This window comes from Gymnoscopelus braueri (assembly GCF_963280865.1).
Source record: "Gymnoscopelus braueri genome assembly, chromosome: 20".
Lineage (NCBI taxonomy): Eukaryota > Metazoa > Chordata > Actinopteri > Myctophiformes > Myctophidae > Gymnoscopelus > Gymnoscopelus braueri.
The window spans coordinates 46,280,743-46,297,827 of record NC_137622.1 but is presented as its reverse complement, the minus strand read 5'-3'; the positions used below and the strand labels follow the sequence as shown (position 1 = coordinate 46,297,827).

General features: G+C 39.5%; 2 protein-coding genes across 2 annotated transcripts in view; one reads left to right on the top strand and one right to left on the bottom strand.

Moving 5' to 3' along the window:
• The first annotated feature begins 334 nt into the window (after positions 1–334).
• Positions 335–9,054, top strand: mrpl18 (mitochondrial ribosomal protein L18). Its single transcript, XM_080417006.1, has 4 exons — positions 335–563; positions 1,316–1,481; positions 5,432–5,666; positions 8,828–9,054. Exons 1-4 carry the CDS (start codon positions 485–487, stop codon positions 8,903–8,905), a joined length of 558 nt encoding a protein of 185 aa, XP_080273132.1. The 5' UTR covers positions 335–484; the 3' UTR covers positions 8,906–9,054.
• A 1,855-nt stretch (positions 9,055–10,909) lies between these two features.
• Positions 10,910–17,085, bottom strand: part of LOC308075836 (protein phosphatase Slingshot homolog 3) — a 39,586-nt gene continuing 33,410 nt past the window's right edge. Inside the window, exons 16-17 of the mRNA XM_080415812.1 lie at positions 16,176–16,325; positions 10,910–13,229 (exon numbers count right to left, since the gene is read on the bottom strand). Of these exons, the coding sequence (XP_080271938.1) occupies positions 13,056–13,229; positions 16,176–16,325 (324 nt within the window). The 3' untranslated portion in view covers positions 10,910–13,055. The remainder of the gene's footprint in view (positions 13,230–16,175; positions 16,326–17,085) is intronic.

The window sequence follows — 17,085 nt, the reverse complement described above, 5'->3', positions numbered from 1 at the left end:
ATTTTTTTCAAGATTTTTTTAATTTTTTTTATAGCAGATCTACAAGCTCACAATGCGTCACATAGCGGACGATGAGCTTGTAGATCTTGTAGATCTTCTGTGAGCTTGTAGTTCTGCTATTTTCAAAAAGTGCTCAGACCGAGCCGTTTTCATGGAACTTGTTGCTCATTTCTCTCACAGAATCTGGCAACATAGTGCTTTGGTTGCCAGGGAAACGGAACGTTAACGTCAAGTGGGCGGAGCATAGAGTTAAGGGGTGGAGCATGGAGGAGGAACTGTTACAACAGGAAGTGTTTGTTTCTGTCCGGACCCTTTTAGAACGCTGCACCGGATGTTGTCCGAATGTCAAAGATGGCAGAGTGTTCATGTTAAAATTATATAAATATGACTTTATAACGTTTTAAAACCTCATTCAGTCTATTATTCATCTATTAGTGTTTATATATCTGATAGTTCCTGTCATTCAGTCATTCAGTCATTCTTAATGACAAAGATGTCTCTTTTAGGAGAAATTAATCTTCATCTGAGGAAGTTATGTTCTAATACAGCTTTAAAATCATCAGGTAATTAATTATTGTTCTTTATTACTTTGTTATTTAATTACACATGTTAATTACTCTGTTAGATGACATAATTCATTTAAATTATTATTATATCGTCATTATATATATTATATTAAATTCATTTAGATTATTACATAATCGTCTAAACACAATTCTTTTGACATAATCATTTGAATAATAAAGTCATAATAATGTTAAAATGTTTCACACATTTTCAAATATAAAAATAGCAGAAATAGCAGATCTTCAGGCTTGTAGATCTGCTATTTCTGCTTTATTTTCATGTTCAAAGACATTATTAAATATGTCGATATTGTCTTTGTATATTTCAGTTATTTATCATATCTGCTGCTCTGTGTGTAAATCTTTTATTATGAAGCATAAAAGGCTTCTTATGTTCAACGAACACAATTAAATCATTAATCACAATTATTTGAGAGACGATTAATAGTCAACTTAAATGTGTAATTCTGTATTAATGATACTGATTTAATTAACATGTTAAAGACAGGATACGTGATATTTTATGTTTTAAAATAACTATATTGTGATAGTAATCATTACTATAGAGTGTTAATTACTCTGGCTTTTAATTGTATCATTATTTGTCCTTGGTTTACCTGATCCTATAGTTTACTGAGACACTACGATGTGTTTACCTTGTTTACTATAAGTCACTCTGGATAAAGAGCGTCTGATAAAATGACTATAAAATGACACCACATAAAAAAGTTAACTCTGTGTTTTGTCAGTGCGGTGGTTGAGTGCGGCCCCCCAACCCAGACCCTCCACTGAGGAAGAGGAGGCTGTCAGCCCCTCCTTCACCAACAGGAACCCCAGAAACCTGGAGCAGATGGCCCTGGCTGTGAAGGACCGAGGATGGAAAACCACCTGGCCTCACCGAGAGTTCTACCACAGGTGTGTGTGTGTGTGTGTAGTGTCTCAGTAAACTATAGGATCATAGAATACAGAGACAGTGTAGTGTCTCAGTAAACTATAGGATCATAGAATACAGAGACAGTGTAGTGTCTCAGTAAACTATAGGATCATAGAATACAGAGAGACAGTGTAGTATCTCAGTAAACTATAGGATCATAGAATACAGAGAGACAGTGTAGTGTCTCAGTAAACTATAGGATCATAGAATACATAGAGACAGTGTAGTGTCTCAGTAAACTATAGGATCATAGAATACAGAGACAGTGTAGTGTCTCAGTAAACTATAGGATCATAGAATACAGAGAGACAGTGTAGTGTCTCAGTAAACTATAGGATCATAGAATACAGAGACAGTGTAGTGTCTCAGTAAACTATAGGATCATAGAATACAGAGACAGTGTAGTGTCTCAGTAAACTATAGGATCATAGAATACAGAGAGACAGTGTAGTGTCTCAGTAAACTATAGGATCATAGAATACAGAGAGACAGTGTAGTGTCTCAGTAAACTATAGGATCATAGAATACATAGAGACAGTGTAGTGTCTCAGTAAACTATAGGATCATAGAATACAGAGACAGTGTAGTGTCTCAGTAAACTATAGGATCATAGAATACAGAGACAGTGTAGTGTCTCAGTAAACTATAGGATCATAGAATACATAGAGACAGTGTAGTGTCTCAGTAAACTATAGGATCATAGAATACAGAGACAGTGTAGTGTCTCAGTAAACTATAGGATCATAGAATACAGAGACAGTGTAGAGTCTCAGTAAACTATAGGATCATAGAATACAGAGACAGTGTAGTGTCTCAGTAAACTATAGGATCATAGAATACAGAGACAGTGTAGTGTCTCAGTAAACTATAGGATCATAGAATACAGAGACAGTGTAGTGTCTCAGTAAACTATAGGATCATAGAATACAGAGACAGTGTAGTGTCTCAGTAAACTATAGGATCATAGAATACAGAGAGACAGTGTAGTGTCTCAGTAAACTATAGGATCATAGAATACAGAGACAGTGTAGTGTCTCAGTAAACTATAGGATCATAGAATACAGAGACAGTGTAGTGTCTCAGTAAACTATAGGATCATAGAATACAGAGACAGTGTAGTGTCTCAGTAAACTATAGGATCATAGAATACAGAGAGACAGTGTAGTGTCTCAGTAAACTATAGGATCATAGAATACAGAGACAGTGTAGTGTCTCAGTAAACTATAGGATCATAGAATACAGAGACAGTGTAGTGTCTCAGTAAACTATAGGATCATAGAATACAGAGAGACAGTGTAGTGTCTCAGTAAACTATAGGATCACAGAATACAGAGACAGTGTAGTGTCTCAGTAAACTATAGGATCATAGAATACAGAGAGACAGTGTAGTGTCTCAGTAAACTATAGGATCATAGAATACAGAGACAGTGTAGTGTCTCAGTAAACTATAGGATCATAGAATACATAGAGACAGTGTAGTGTCTCAGTAAACTATAGGATCATAGAATACAGAGACAGTGTAGTGTCTCAGTAAACTATAGGATCATAGAATACAGAGAGACAGTGTAGTGTCTCAGTAAACTATAGGATCATAGAATACAGAGACAGTGTAGAGTCTCAGTAAACTATAGGATCATAGAATACAGAGACAGTGTAGAGTCTCAGTAAACTATAGGATCATAGAATACAGAGACAGTGTAGTGTCTCAGTAAACTATAGGATCATAGAATACAGAGAGACAGTGTAGTGTCTCAGTAAACTATAGGATCATAGAATACAGAGAGACAGTGTAGTGTCTCAGTAAACTATAGGATCATAGAATACAGAGAGACAGTGTAGTGTCTCAGTAAACTATAGGATCATAGAATACAGAGACAGTGTAGAGTCTCAGTAAACTATAGGATCATAGAATACAGAGACAGTGTAGAGTCTCAGTAAACTATAGGATCATAGAATACAGAGACAGTGTAGTGTCTCAGTAAACTATAGGATCATAGAATACAGAGACAGTGTAGTGTCTCAGTAAACTATAGGATCATAGAATACAGAGAGACAGTGTAGAGTCTCAGTAAACTATAGGATCATAGAATACAGAGAGACAGTGTAGTGTCTCAGTAAACTATAGGATCATAGAATACAGAGACAGTGTAGTGTCTCAGTAAACTATAGGATCATAGAATACAGAGACAGTGTAGAGTCTCAGTAAACTATAGGATCATAGAATACAGAGACAGTGTAGAGTCTCAGTAAACTATAGGATCATAGAATACAGAGACAGTGTAGTGTCTCAGTAAACTATAGGATCATAGAATACAGAGAGACAGTGTAGTGTCTCAGTAAACTATAGGATCATAGAATACAGAGAGACAGTGTAGTGTCTCAGTAAACTATAGGATCATAGAATACAGAGAGACAGTGTAGTGTCTCAGTAAACTATAGGATCATAGAATACAGAGACAGTGTAGTGTCTCAGTAAACTATAGGATCATAGAATACAGAGACAGTGTAGAGTCTCAGTAAAATATAGGATCATAGAATACAGAGACAGTGTAGAGTCTCAGTAAACTATAGGATCATAGAATACAGAGACAGTGTAGTGTCTCAGTAAACTATAGGATCATAGAATACAGAGACAGTGTAGTGTCTCAGTAAACTATAGGATCATAGAATACAGAGAGACAGTGTAGAGTCTCAGTAAACTATAGGATCATAGAATACAGAGAGACAGTGTAGAGTCTCAGTAAACTATAGGATCATAGAATACAGAGAGACAGTGTAGTGTCTCAGTAAACTATAGGATCATAGAATACAGAGAGACAGTGTAGTGTCTCAGTAAACTATAGGATCATAGAATACAGAGACAGTGTAGTGTCTCAGTAAACTATAGGATCATAGAATACAGAGACAGTGTAGAGTCTCAGTAAACTATAGGATCATAGAATACAGAGAGACAGTGTAGAGTCTCAGTAAACTATAGGATCATAGAATACAGAGAGACAGTGTAGTGTCTCAGTAAACTATAGGATCATAGAATACAGAGAGACAGTGTAGTGTCTCAGTAAACTATAGGATCATAGAATACAGAGAGACAGTGTAGTGTCTCGGTAAACTATAGGATCATAGAATACAGAGACAGTGTAGTGTCTCGGTAAACTATAGGATCATAGAATACAGAGACAGTGTAGTGTCTCAGTAAACTATAGGATCATAGAATACAGAGACAGTGTAGTGTCTCAGTAGACTATAGGATCATAGAATACAGAGACAGTGTAGTGTCTCAGTAAACTATAGGATCATAGAATACAGAGACAGTGTAGTGTCTCAGTAAACTATAGGATCATAGAATACAGAGACAGTGTAGTGTCTCAGTAAACTATAGGATCATAGAATACAGAGAGACAGTGTAGTGTCTCAGTAAACTATAGGATCATAGAATACAGAGACAGTGTAGTGTCTCAGTAAACTATAGGATCATAGAATACAGAGAGACAGTGTAGTGTCTCAGTAAACTATAGGATCATAGAATACAGAGACAGTGTAGTGTCTCAGTAAACTATAGGATCATAGAATACAGAGAGACAGTGTAGTGTCTCAGTAAACTATAGGATCATAGAATACAGAGACAGTGTAGTGTCCTCTCTGTCTCTCCAGGCTGGTGTTCTCTAGGACCCAGCATCATGTGACCTTTGACCTCTCTGTCTCTCCAGGCTGGTGTTCTCTAGGACCCAGCATCATGTGACCTTTGACCTCTCTGTCTCTCCAGGCTGGTGTTCTCTAGGACCCAGCATCATGTGACCTTTGACCTCTCTGTCTCTACAGGCTGGTGTTCTCTAGGACCCAGCATCATGTGACCTTTGACCTCTCTGTCTCTCCAGGCTGGTGTTCTCTAGGACCCAGCATCATGTGACCTTTGACCTCTCTGTCTCTCCAGGCTGGTGTTCTCTAGGACCCAGCATCATGTGACAGCGGAGGTGTTCTCGGCCGGCGGTCCCGATCCGGTTCTGTCCTGTTCCACCAGAGAGTGGGCGGTGAAACAGGAGCTAGGCTCCACCCACTGCGTGGCAGCGTGCCAGGCTGTGGGCGAGGTGCTGGCACAGCGCTGCCACCAGGCGGGCATCACCAGGATGGTGTATAGGAGCATCCCCTGGCAGTACCGCTCTGACGCTGTGAGTACAACTACACACTGTTACACACTGTTACAACTACACACTGTTACAACTACACACTGTTACACACTGCTACAGTACCGCTCTGACGCTGTGAGTAACACTACACACTGTTACACACTGCTACAACTACACACTGTTACACACTGTTACAACTACACACTGTTACAACTACACACTGTTACACACTGCTACAGTACCGCTCTGACGCTGTGAGTAACACTACACACTGTTACACACTGCTACAACTACACACTGTTACACACTGCTACAGTACCGCTCTGACGCTGTGAGTAACACTACACACTGTTACAACTACACACTGTTACACACTGTTACACACTGTTACACACTGCTACAACTACACACTGTTACACACTGCTACAACTACACACTGCTACACACTGCTACAACTACACACTGCTACACACTGCTACACACTGCTACAGTACCGCTCTGACGCTGTGAGTACAACTACACACTGTTACAACTACACACTGTTACACACTGTTACACACTGTTACACACTGCTACAACTACACACTGTTACACACTGCTACAACTACACACTGCTACACACTGCTACAACTACACACTGCTACACACTGCTACACACTGCTACAGTACCGCTCTGACGCTGTGAGTACAACTACACACTGTTACAACTACACACTGTTACACACTGTTACACACTGTTACAACTACACACTGTTACACACTGTTACACACTGTTACACACTGCTACAACTACACACTGTTACACACTGCTACAACTACACACTGCTACACACTGCTACAACTACACACTGCTACACACTGCTACACACTGCTACAGTACCGCTCTGACGCTGTGAGTACAACTACACACTGTTACAACTACACACTGTTACACACTGTTACACACTGTTACACACTGCTACAACTACACACTGTTACACACTGCTACAACTACACACTGCTACACACTGCTACAGTACCGCTCTGACGCTGTGAGTAACACTACACACTGTTACACACTGTTACAACTACACACTGTTACACACTGTTACAACTACACACTGTTACACACTGTTACAACTACACACTGTTACACACTGTTACAACTACACACTGTTACACACTGCTACACACTGCTACAGTACCGCTTTGACGCTGTCAGTACAACTACACACTGGGGACTACACACCAGAACACACTCTCGCCACAAAACACACTCGCCCCCAGTGGTTCTTGTATTTGTTTTACTGAGGTTAAGGTTAGGAATAAGGTTAGGTTTAGACATAGTTTACTGAGGTTAAGGTTAGGAATAAGGTTAGGTTTAGACATAGTTTACTGAGGTTAAGGTTAGGAATAAGGTTAGGTTTAGACATAGTTTACTGAGGTTAAGGTTAGGAATAAGGTTAGGTTTAGACATAGTTTTACTGAGGTTAAGGTTAGGAATAAGGTTAGGTTTAGACATAGTTTTACTGAGGTTAAGGTTAGGAATACCAGGTGGCGACCGTTCCGAGGTGGGATTTGACGCGGGGCGAGCGTGTTTTGGGGCGAGGGTTCTTGTATTCCACTAGGCTGCACCGTGTTAGGAAAACATGCCATAACATGTATGACTAGGGTATTTAGTAGATGCTAGGCCGGTATTCAGTTTAAGATCTTGTTGAAAGAGGTTCTAAGAACCTGGTGCATCGATGCTGAAAGCAGTGTTTCCCAGGTCAGAAATGCGTCCTCTGCATTTATTTACCCATCCTATAACTTCTAGGAAATGAAAAGGTACCAATGATTATTACGTCTCAGTCAGAGAGGACCAGCAGGACACAGTGATGAGTATTCTAGTTGTTGTCATCAGTAATAAAGCTCAGAGAAACAGATACACAACATGGTTTTAGTGAAAACATGCAGACGCAGAGAGCTACAGGTTGTGTTTCAACACTTCACTGAATGAACACACAAACATGTCTGACTGGACTTGAGACAAAACATCAACTTCCCTTCTAACTATTTTCTCCCCGGTCCCTATTTTGGGGCGTGGCATTATGTGTGAACATTTAAAAACATAAATAAGCCTGTAACACTTAAAGCCTTGATAACCATGAAGCAGTGGTGTGTTCTACCGTGTTACGCTGTATACGTAGTGTGACCTGCAGAACATCTTCATAGCCAAGTGTAGATACTATACGAACCATTTCATCCATTAAAAATCACTACGACCAGCAGCATGTCGTTTAGGGAATGATTATTGTAAACCTCAGAAAAAAACCTTGAACACACCACTGCCTTATGCAAAGGTCATTGGGTCATTTAGATGTTATTCAGTCAGATGCCGGGTTCATTTGTTCACCTGGTATCCTGTAGTTTATATAGTTTTAATGTACAGATTACTTTATGTATTTGTTGGATACTCTACTGAGTCTAGGGTTAGGGTTTACCTGTGATCCTAGTTTACTGAGACACGACACTGTCTCTCTACAGTCTATGTATGTGTAACGGTTGATCTGCTTTGTGTTGTGGATTAATGCAGTTCCAGATCACTTCTCTCTTTGTTGACAGTTTATTCTGGTAAGAATAGACACACGTCTCTGATCAGACACTTCTTTTGGTGTAACACACCCAAGCCTCAGCAAGTCTTGGGCAAATCTAATATAGACTGTCACTGGCCTATTCTAACAATAATAAACATACAACACAATTAAATAAAACAAAACAATATGTATCTGGTAAGAATAGATACTCTGGTCAGACACCTCTTTTGGTGTAACACACCCCAGCCTCAGAATTAGCAGCAGTTTGTTGTAAACAATAAACCGTTAGGTTTGTCAACATGACTAACTGAATACATGTACAAAGCATCACTACTTCATGTATGTACATTTAGCATGTTTAGATCAGACAGTATTCATCACAGTAAACATACAGACTCTAGTGGTGAGGAACACATCTTACCTCATTTAGACTGCTGGCACCGCTTTAACATAGACACCTGTGTTAATCAATGAGGAGCCACCCACTAACCAATAAGAAATGCCCTTACTGAAGGAGCCAGTGGATCCCACTAAACTGTTACATATGTGTTTACCTTGTTTACTGTAAGTCACTCTGTCATTATAAGTCATCATAAGTCACTCTGATAAATGAATACATTATAAATAGTTTTGTGTTTCTAACAACAGGTCCAGTCCTTCAGGACGGCCATGAAGGAAGGAGGAGTCACTCTGAGTGAACCTAGAAGGAAGTACGTTGGAACATGAACACAAGCTTCCTCTCCTCCTCTCCTTCACACAGACGTTTCCTTTCCTTCACACAGAGTTTCTCTCATAAAGACATTTTCCACAGACCAGCTGCACGGTTTCTGACCGACTTGTTTCTTCACTGAATAAAGAAGTTAAAGACAAACAGAGTGTTTTGGTTTCATTAGAATCATTTATTCATGTCTTTGTTCTGTAAACAGTGAGTTTGTTCTGGATGGATGGAACCAACAGCTTTGTGACCAACAGTGGAGAATAATATGAAAACTCATTGATAACAGCATTATTTTAAACATTGTTGAATAATGATTTAAATGGTAAAATAATAACAGCATTATTTGGCTCAGAGGGTGGAGGTGATAAAGTGCTGGAGGATGTGAAGCATCGTTAAGGTTAGAACATAAGATGCTGATGAATCAAATCAGTCAGAGTTAATTGGATGAATATATTAAAGAGGAATGTAGAGCGTGAGAAATGAGAACCGATATTAAATGATGGTGAATAATTTATCTTGGTTACAAATACATACGTAGGACGTAGTCAGGCACACCCTGGTCAATAGAAAACCATCTGGTTTGTTACACAGGTACGTACTAACGTACATGCATCATATATACATACATACATACCATAGAAACATGTAGGCAGGCCACAACCTGGTCAATAGAAAACATCTGGTTGTACATACATACATACATACAAACATATTTAGGCAGGCACACCCTGGTCAATAGAAAACCATGTGTATAAACATGCAGGCAGCGATAGTGTCTACAGGAAGACATGCAAGTTCATGCCATGTTTGAAAACAGTTGAAAAAACAAAAACCAAAAACCAAGTAAGAAATGAAACATAATGAATTCACCCGTAAGAAACCATAACCTTAAAGTCACAGAGCTGGATTTATAAAACAAAGTGACATCATCACCACTTGAACCCTATCTGGGGAAAAAATAAGGAAAAAAACAGATCTACAACCGCTGTGAACTTGCAGATCTGATATTGTTTTGAAAAGTTGCCCTGAATCCGGACACCAGGGATACAGCGGTTCATTTCAGCATCAAGGCACTTCAGCATAGCGGGGGTTAATTTTAACCCCTCGACACAAACATCTCCTTATATGGAAGACAACACATTCAATCTGAATATAGAATACATTATAGATCTACAAATATAGAATACATCTATAGCCATAAAAAACACTTTTAAACTGTTGTTCCTACTTTGAGGAACAACAGTTCAACAGGAACATCATTTTACAAAGGTTTTCCAAACTTGGTCTTAAAGCTGTACTACGTAATTTAGTGAAGGTCAACATTCTATGTCTCCCCTGAGCAAGCAGACAGGCTCTATTGGCCCAGTGGTAAAAAAAAAACATTTCTGCTCTTGTGCAGGAGAGCCGGGTTCAAATCAAGTTACGTAGAGCAGCTTTAAGGGTTCAAAGGTCATCTATGCAGACTGAATGCTTTCATCTCCATATGTCAGAAGTCTGTTTATATTTATATATGATACATATACATATATATATATTATATATATATATCTCAGAGGTCTGTTTATATTTATATATGGAAATAAACTAGAATAACCCATTTAGAGCGGGAACACATCTGTGTCATTTTTACTTCTTTTCACTTTTCATTTCTTTGGCTATTCAAAAAATAGCAGATCTACAAGCTCATAGCGCGGCACTCGGTGCCGTGCTATGAGCTTGTAGATCTGCTATTTCTGAAAAATCTTGAAAATGTGTGCAGATCTTTGAATATCTATATATATTTAAAGAGAACTGTTATATTGTGGGTTTACTAGGCATGTTACTGACTGTCATTACAGGGCCTGGACAGGAGGGGGCGCAAGCACACCAGACTAGGAGTGTGACACGATGTATCCATTGTGTGGCGTCTTCAATATTCAATAAACTTATTAAACTACAGAACATTGTAATATATTTGGTTCCAGCCCCCCCCCCCCCCCACAAAAGCAAAGATTTGAGTTACAAATGTTCACTTAAAAAATATATATTCAAAGATTTGCAAAAATGTTCACGATCTTTAAAAGAAATAGCAGATCTACAAGCTCATAGCACGGTGCTTGTAGATCTGCTATTTTTTGAGTAGCCAAAGAAATCAACACAGATGCGTTCCTGGTCTAAATGGAATAAACTAAGGGTGTGGTCACAGTCACAACCAACTGGAATAGTTGTAGCTCAGAGGATGGATTCTGACAACAAAACATGCTTTACAATGAAACTCAGAGGTTTGTTACATTTGTTACATTTGTGCAACAAAAAGAGACTCCGTTCCCATTGAGAAGCTTTTGACAGAATCATCCTCTGGTAGAATAAACGTATTCATTCTTTAGTCTCAAGCTGTTCCATGAGGATCAACATGAATAAAACAACAACCACCTGCTTCAACAACATAGAAACTACATCTGTGGTTCTCAAAGTGGGGTCCGGGGACCCCCAGGGGTCCTTGAGGGGTTTCCCTTAAGGGGGTCCGCAGCTAATTGACCGGTAACTCTGACAGTGTACAAATGGAACCAAATGGACCCGTTGTACACTGTCAGAGTTATGGGGTCCTTGAAATGAAAAGGTTTGAGAACCACTGAATGAGTTATTAGAGCGTTAAAACACTGATTCACAACATTCATTTCTATTTATTTAACCTCATTAATTTTCATTGAACCTCATGAATATTCATCAATATTCATTGAACCTCATTGGCAGGTTGGAACACATGGTTTGGCATCGTGGTGGACAGTGTTCTATCATAGCAGACGTTTTAAATACTTATATCTGTAAATACTTCTTTATCCTTTCATAAGAGTTGATAATAGAGACACAGAACTTTAACACAAAACTAAACAGGGTGGAAGCTTGTATATGGTGTTGAAAAAGAAATAGAAAAGGTCTTAAAAGGTAGGGTACGTGATATTTCTTGGTTAAAACAAAATGTTTTTTGTTAAAAGGTTAAAGCACTTTAATGTTCAGTCACATGGTCTCCAGTTCTTTAATAAACAGAACATAATGTTCCACTTGTTTATCCTCTATCTCTCTCCTGATTGGATCAAATTGGTATCCACGGCTGAGAATGTATTTTCTGTTTATTAAAGAGCTGTAGAAACATGGAGACTCTGTTATAGCAATGATTACTATCAGAAAATAGAGCTATTTAACACGTATTTCAACACAGAATATCACCCATCCTACCTTTAAAATGCATCCATATATTACACCTTTAAACAGGAAATACAAATACAGTGGAACTTGAATTGCATAGATTTCAACCAATAAGGAGTGAGGGAGGTCTGCAGGGGGAGGAGTCATTAGATATAAATATTAAATGATAAACATGATCGTATCAATAATACTGAAAACATTCTGTCCCATGGCCCCGCCCCCATGGCCCAGCGGTTAGGGCCCGTACCACGTGGGCTCTAAAGCCTGGCAGCCTGGTTCGATTCCCGGCTGGCCGGACCCTTTCCTCTCTCTCTCAGGGATCCAATAAAGGCTCATAAAAGCCTCAGGAATCATTTTAAACAAATAACATCTTAATGCTTGTGACTGAAATAAGACTTAATGTGCAAAATAAAGATTATTATTATTATGTTTAATTTGTGCAAAGAATGTCCCTGTCAATGTCTTTGGATGTTTGAATCAGTGGTTCTCAAACGTGGGGTCTGGGGACCCCCAGGGGTTCCAGGGGGTCCCCAGCTAAATTAGGTAATATAGCATCACAATCATTTTAACCACTTTATCCCCCAGATATATCAGGTATTGTAGATCGGCTACAGTATATTCAAAAAAATCTGAAACATTTTAACGACAAAATCACACATGGGGGTCCCTCCCTGACACCTATTTTCAGATGGGGGTCCCTGAGGTGGGGGTCCACAGCCAAATTCACATGAATGTGGGTCTTTGACATGTTTGAGAAGCTGACTTAACTAAAGCAGAGACATCTTTAGACAGAGACAAAGGTTCAGTAAAGATGGAAAGAACATCTGAGGTACAAATGGAACCTCACTCTAACCCTAACCCTGACCCATAAAGGCATCTGGACCCTTATGGGTCCCGGACCAGATGTTAATTAACAGTGTGTTAGTGTGTGCCCCCCCCCACAGACCTCCCTCTCTCTCTCTCTCTCCTCCATCACTCCATGGTTGCCCCGTCTGGTCGTGTCACTTCCTGTGGTTCAGGTGTCACTTCCTGTCGGGGGGGCTCAGGGGAGCTGTCCATACAGGCTCTCTGGTGGACCAATCCCCTGCTGCGGCCGTGTTGGCTCCGCCTCCGTTGCCCCGGAGACCGCTTGGGACTGCCCGGCAACTGGGAGATACGAAGAAAAAAAAAAAACGTATAAAAATAAATACAATTTATAATTTATCATTATCAGACTCTTTATCCAGAGTGACAATAAACAAGGTAACCAGTCATACCTGTGGTTCTATATGTCTGATATACTATTATAATACCTGTGGTTCTAGAACCATCAGTAACTCTCAGAGTTACAGACCTTTAAGGGTCCATTAGGAACCCAGAGGGTCCCTGGACCACACTTTGAGAACCAGTGTGGTATATATATATATGAATGGTTAAAGGGAACCATTAAACTCCTAAAGGATCTCATCTCTACATAGAACACAGAGACAGTAGAATCAGTCTAAACTTCTAAACTATATAAACTCCTCACAAAAAGCTTCAGTTGATTATTTCTGCCCTTTAATAATACCAATTTGTATTGTATTTTATATCATTTTTATCGTTGATTACTTACCTTTACAGAGAGGTACAGCTTGTAAGGATGGTGCATTCGTGGAATGAGTAACACAGCTAAACGTGTGGGTAGCGCCCCCCAAAAAGTCTTCCAAAATCCCCCAATATGTTTCTGTTGGTAATGGCTCTCGTATTGAGTGACCTGCCAGTCACATGCCTGCTGAGAGGAGTGTGACTGACACCTGAACATGGGTTCTTTGTTAAGTTTGTGTTGATGCTCCAAGCAGCAACACTGGTGGAAAGATAACACGTTTGTCCCTTCAGGATAAGACCCATGATGCAACAGGGCAAGTGAAGCTGCTTGTGTTCTGTTATGCAGAGTGACATTATGTGGTGTCAGCCCGGGTACCATTTATTAACTCATGTTCTGTGAGACTGGTGACGTCTCAAAGGAAGACAACAACCCAAGAAGACCGGTTCCTCACCCTCGCTTCACTGAGGAACCATAGGTTTTCTTCCACTGACAGATGTTTGTTGCAGAACCCATGTTCAGGTGCCAGTCAGTCACTGTGCTGGCAGGTCACTCAAAACGAGAGCATTACCAACAGAAGCATATTGGGGGATTTTGGTAAATTCTTTGAGGGCGATACCCACACGTTTAGCTGTGTTACTCATTCCACTAATTATACCTGGTTGTAAAGGTGACTAATCAACGATGAAAATGATATAAAATACGATACAAATTGGTATTATTGAAGTGGAGAAATAATCGAAGTTAGTTTTCTGAACATTTTGTGAGGAGTTTTACTATAAAAATAATAATAAATAATCTCTATATAAACTATAGGATACCATGTGAATAATGAACCTGGCATCTGTCTAAATAACATGCTATCTAAAACATAGATATACACATTATGTCTTAAGATCTCACTTTAAAGTATCTAGTGATTCAGACAGTGTGAGATTGACAGGCAGAGTTACAGAGGCTGGAGGCTCCATGTCTCTGTACTGACAATAGAACTGTGTCAGAGGATCTCTGTGATCTACTAGGTTCAGTGTCAGAGGGTTAGGGTTAGGGTCCAATAGGGTTCAGTGATCTACTAGGTTCAGTGTCAGAGGGTTAGGGTTGGGGTCCAATAGGGTTCAGTGATCTACTAGGTTCAGTGTCAGAGGGTTAGGGTTAGGGTCCAATAGGGTTCAGTGATCTACTAGGTTCAGTGTCAGAGGGTTAGGGTTAGGGTCCAATAGGGTTCAGTGATCTACTAGGTTCAGTGTCAGAGGGTTAGGGTTAGGGTCCAATAGGGTTCAGTGATCTACTAGGTTCAGTGTCAGAGGGTTAGGGTTAGGGTCCAATAGGGTTCAGTGATCTACTAGGTTCAGTGTCAGAGGGTTAGGGTTAGGGTCCAATAGGGTTCAGTGATCTACTAGGTTCAGTGATCTACTAGGTTCAGTGTCAGAGGGTTAGGGTTCAATAGGGTTCAGTGATCTACTAGGTTCAGTGTCAGAGGGTTAGGGTCCAATAGGGTTCAGTGATCTACTAGGTTCAGTAGAGTTCTCAAATTCTGCCCGAACCCAACCCTACCAGACCTGACGTTTTCGGGCCGAGCCGAGATGAAAATGTATGCAAATTAGATGTATTAAATGTATGCTAATTAGATGTATTACATGTATGCTAATTAGCCAGGCAGAGCAGAGCCTCGGGTTCCGTAAAAAAATAAATAAATAAAATGAATTCTATTACCCCCAATAAATAAATGTCAACTGCCCCTAACGGCCTAACGGTAAGGTTGGACTTCAGCTTCACCTCGACTGGATATAGTACATTATTTCCATAACAGGCTGACGGACATGGCAGTGGATAGGATGGATGCAGCTCAAAGTGAACTTTACTTCATCTCTGTTAAACCTTTCTAGCTCCGGTTATTAAAAAACACACTGGTGAAAATGGCCAAAACTCAAACATCAGAAAAACGGCTAACATGGTCGTTTTCAAGATGTTTTGTCCATTACCTCTGGAACAGAAGGTCCAATCTGATCAGTTCAAAGCTTGTTGGCTGCATGACTTTGAGGACATTAGGCACATAATGACACCTTTTCTGTTCGTTTCAGGCCCCTTGAGAACTCTAGTTCAGTGATCTACTAGGTTCAGTGATCTACTAGGTTCAGTGATCTACTAGGTTCAGTGATCTACTAGGTAGAGATCATACCTGACATAATAATAATAATAATCTTAGGACAGTGTGATGTGAGCTCTGTGCTTTAAGTCCTGCTGAGGATTCTGCTGACATCCTGGATCATTTCTGTCAGAGCAGATACATGTTTCAGTAATATAACCTACTAGTCATTTAAATTAATAACCTGTTCATTCATCTCTTCATCCAGTAGACTGATACTCTGTTTAATTAATATTAATACATTAATAACCTGTTCATTCATCTCTTCATCCAGTAGACTGATACTCTGTTTAATTAATATTAATAAAATAATAACCTGTTCATTCATCTCTTCATCCAGTAGACTGATACTCTGTTTAATTAATATTAATAAAATAATAACCTGTTCATTCATCTCTTCATCCAGTAGACTGATACTCTGCATCAGAGAGAACAGGTTCATTCTGCCACTGCGAACAGCTGGACTCTGACACGCCCCCTGAACAGCTGGACTCTGACACGCCCCCTGAACAGCTGGACTCTGACACGCCCCCTGAAACAGAGAGAAATAACACATCAATACATCAATCAGTCAGTCAACCAATTAGTCAATCAATGAATGGATAGAGACACACACACACACACAGGGACACATTTCACGGCCACAATTGAGACAGTGCACCCACTCAATGTCTGTTAGAACGATGTACTGCAGCTGTCAATGCAATCCCTATGAGAGACATCCTAAAATACCCTCATTTCACTGGTTGACTACTGAGGCTGTAGCGTTTGTTTGTGTTCTAATAAAGTGTTTTCCTGTTTTTTTTCCCTCCAAAACTCGTCCAAAGTCGTTCTTGGCAGTAAGAGAGTTAATGTGACATACCTGCCATCTCAATATACAACCCACAATATACTATAATATTCTCCATCAGTGTCTCAAAAGTTCTGGCATCTGAAATGTAAAGTTTAAGTGGTCTCATGGTATATATAATACATAATATATTTAAGTGGTCTCATGGTATATACGTCACAGACGCATCTGGTCTCTCATGTATCATTTTTATAGGCTATTTATTTTTGGACAATTATCCAAACAGCATCTTGCAAGATTATTTGTATATTAATACTATAACCTGGAGAATTCACAAAGTAGTTGAAAATGTTGGGATATGTCACTCCTCCATTTAGTTGTGTTATTTCCCCAACTTACATTCAGGCAAGTTAATACAACAGCGGTAATTAAACCCACACGTTTTAATTCTTCATGTACCATCAGAGCTCTGCGGTAGTAATTAATTAATTCTTCATGTAGG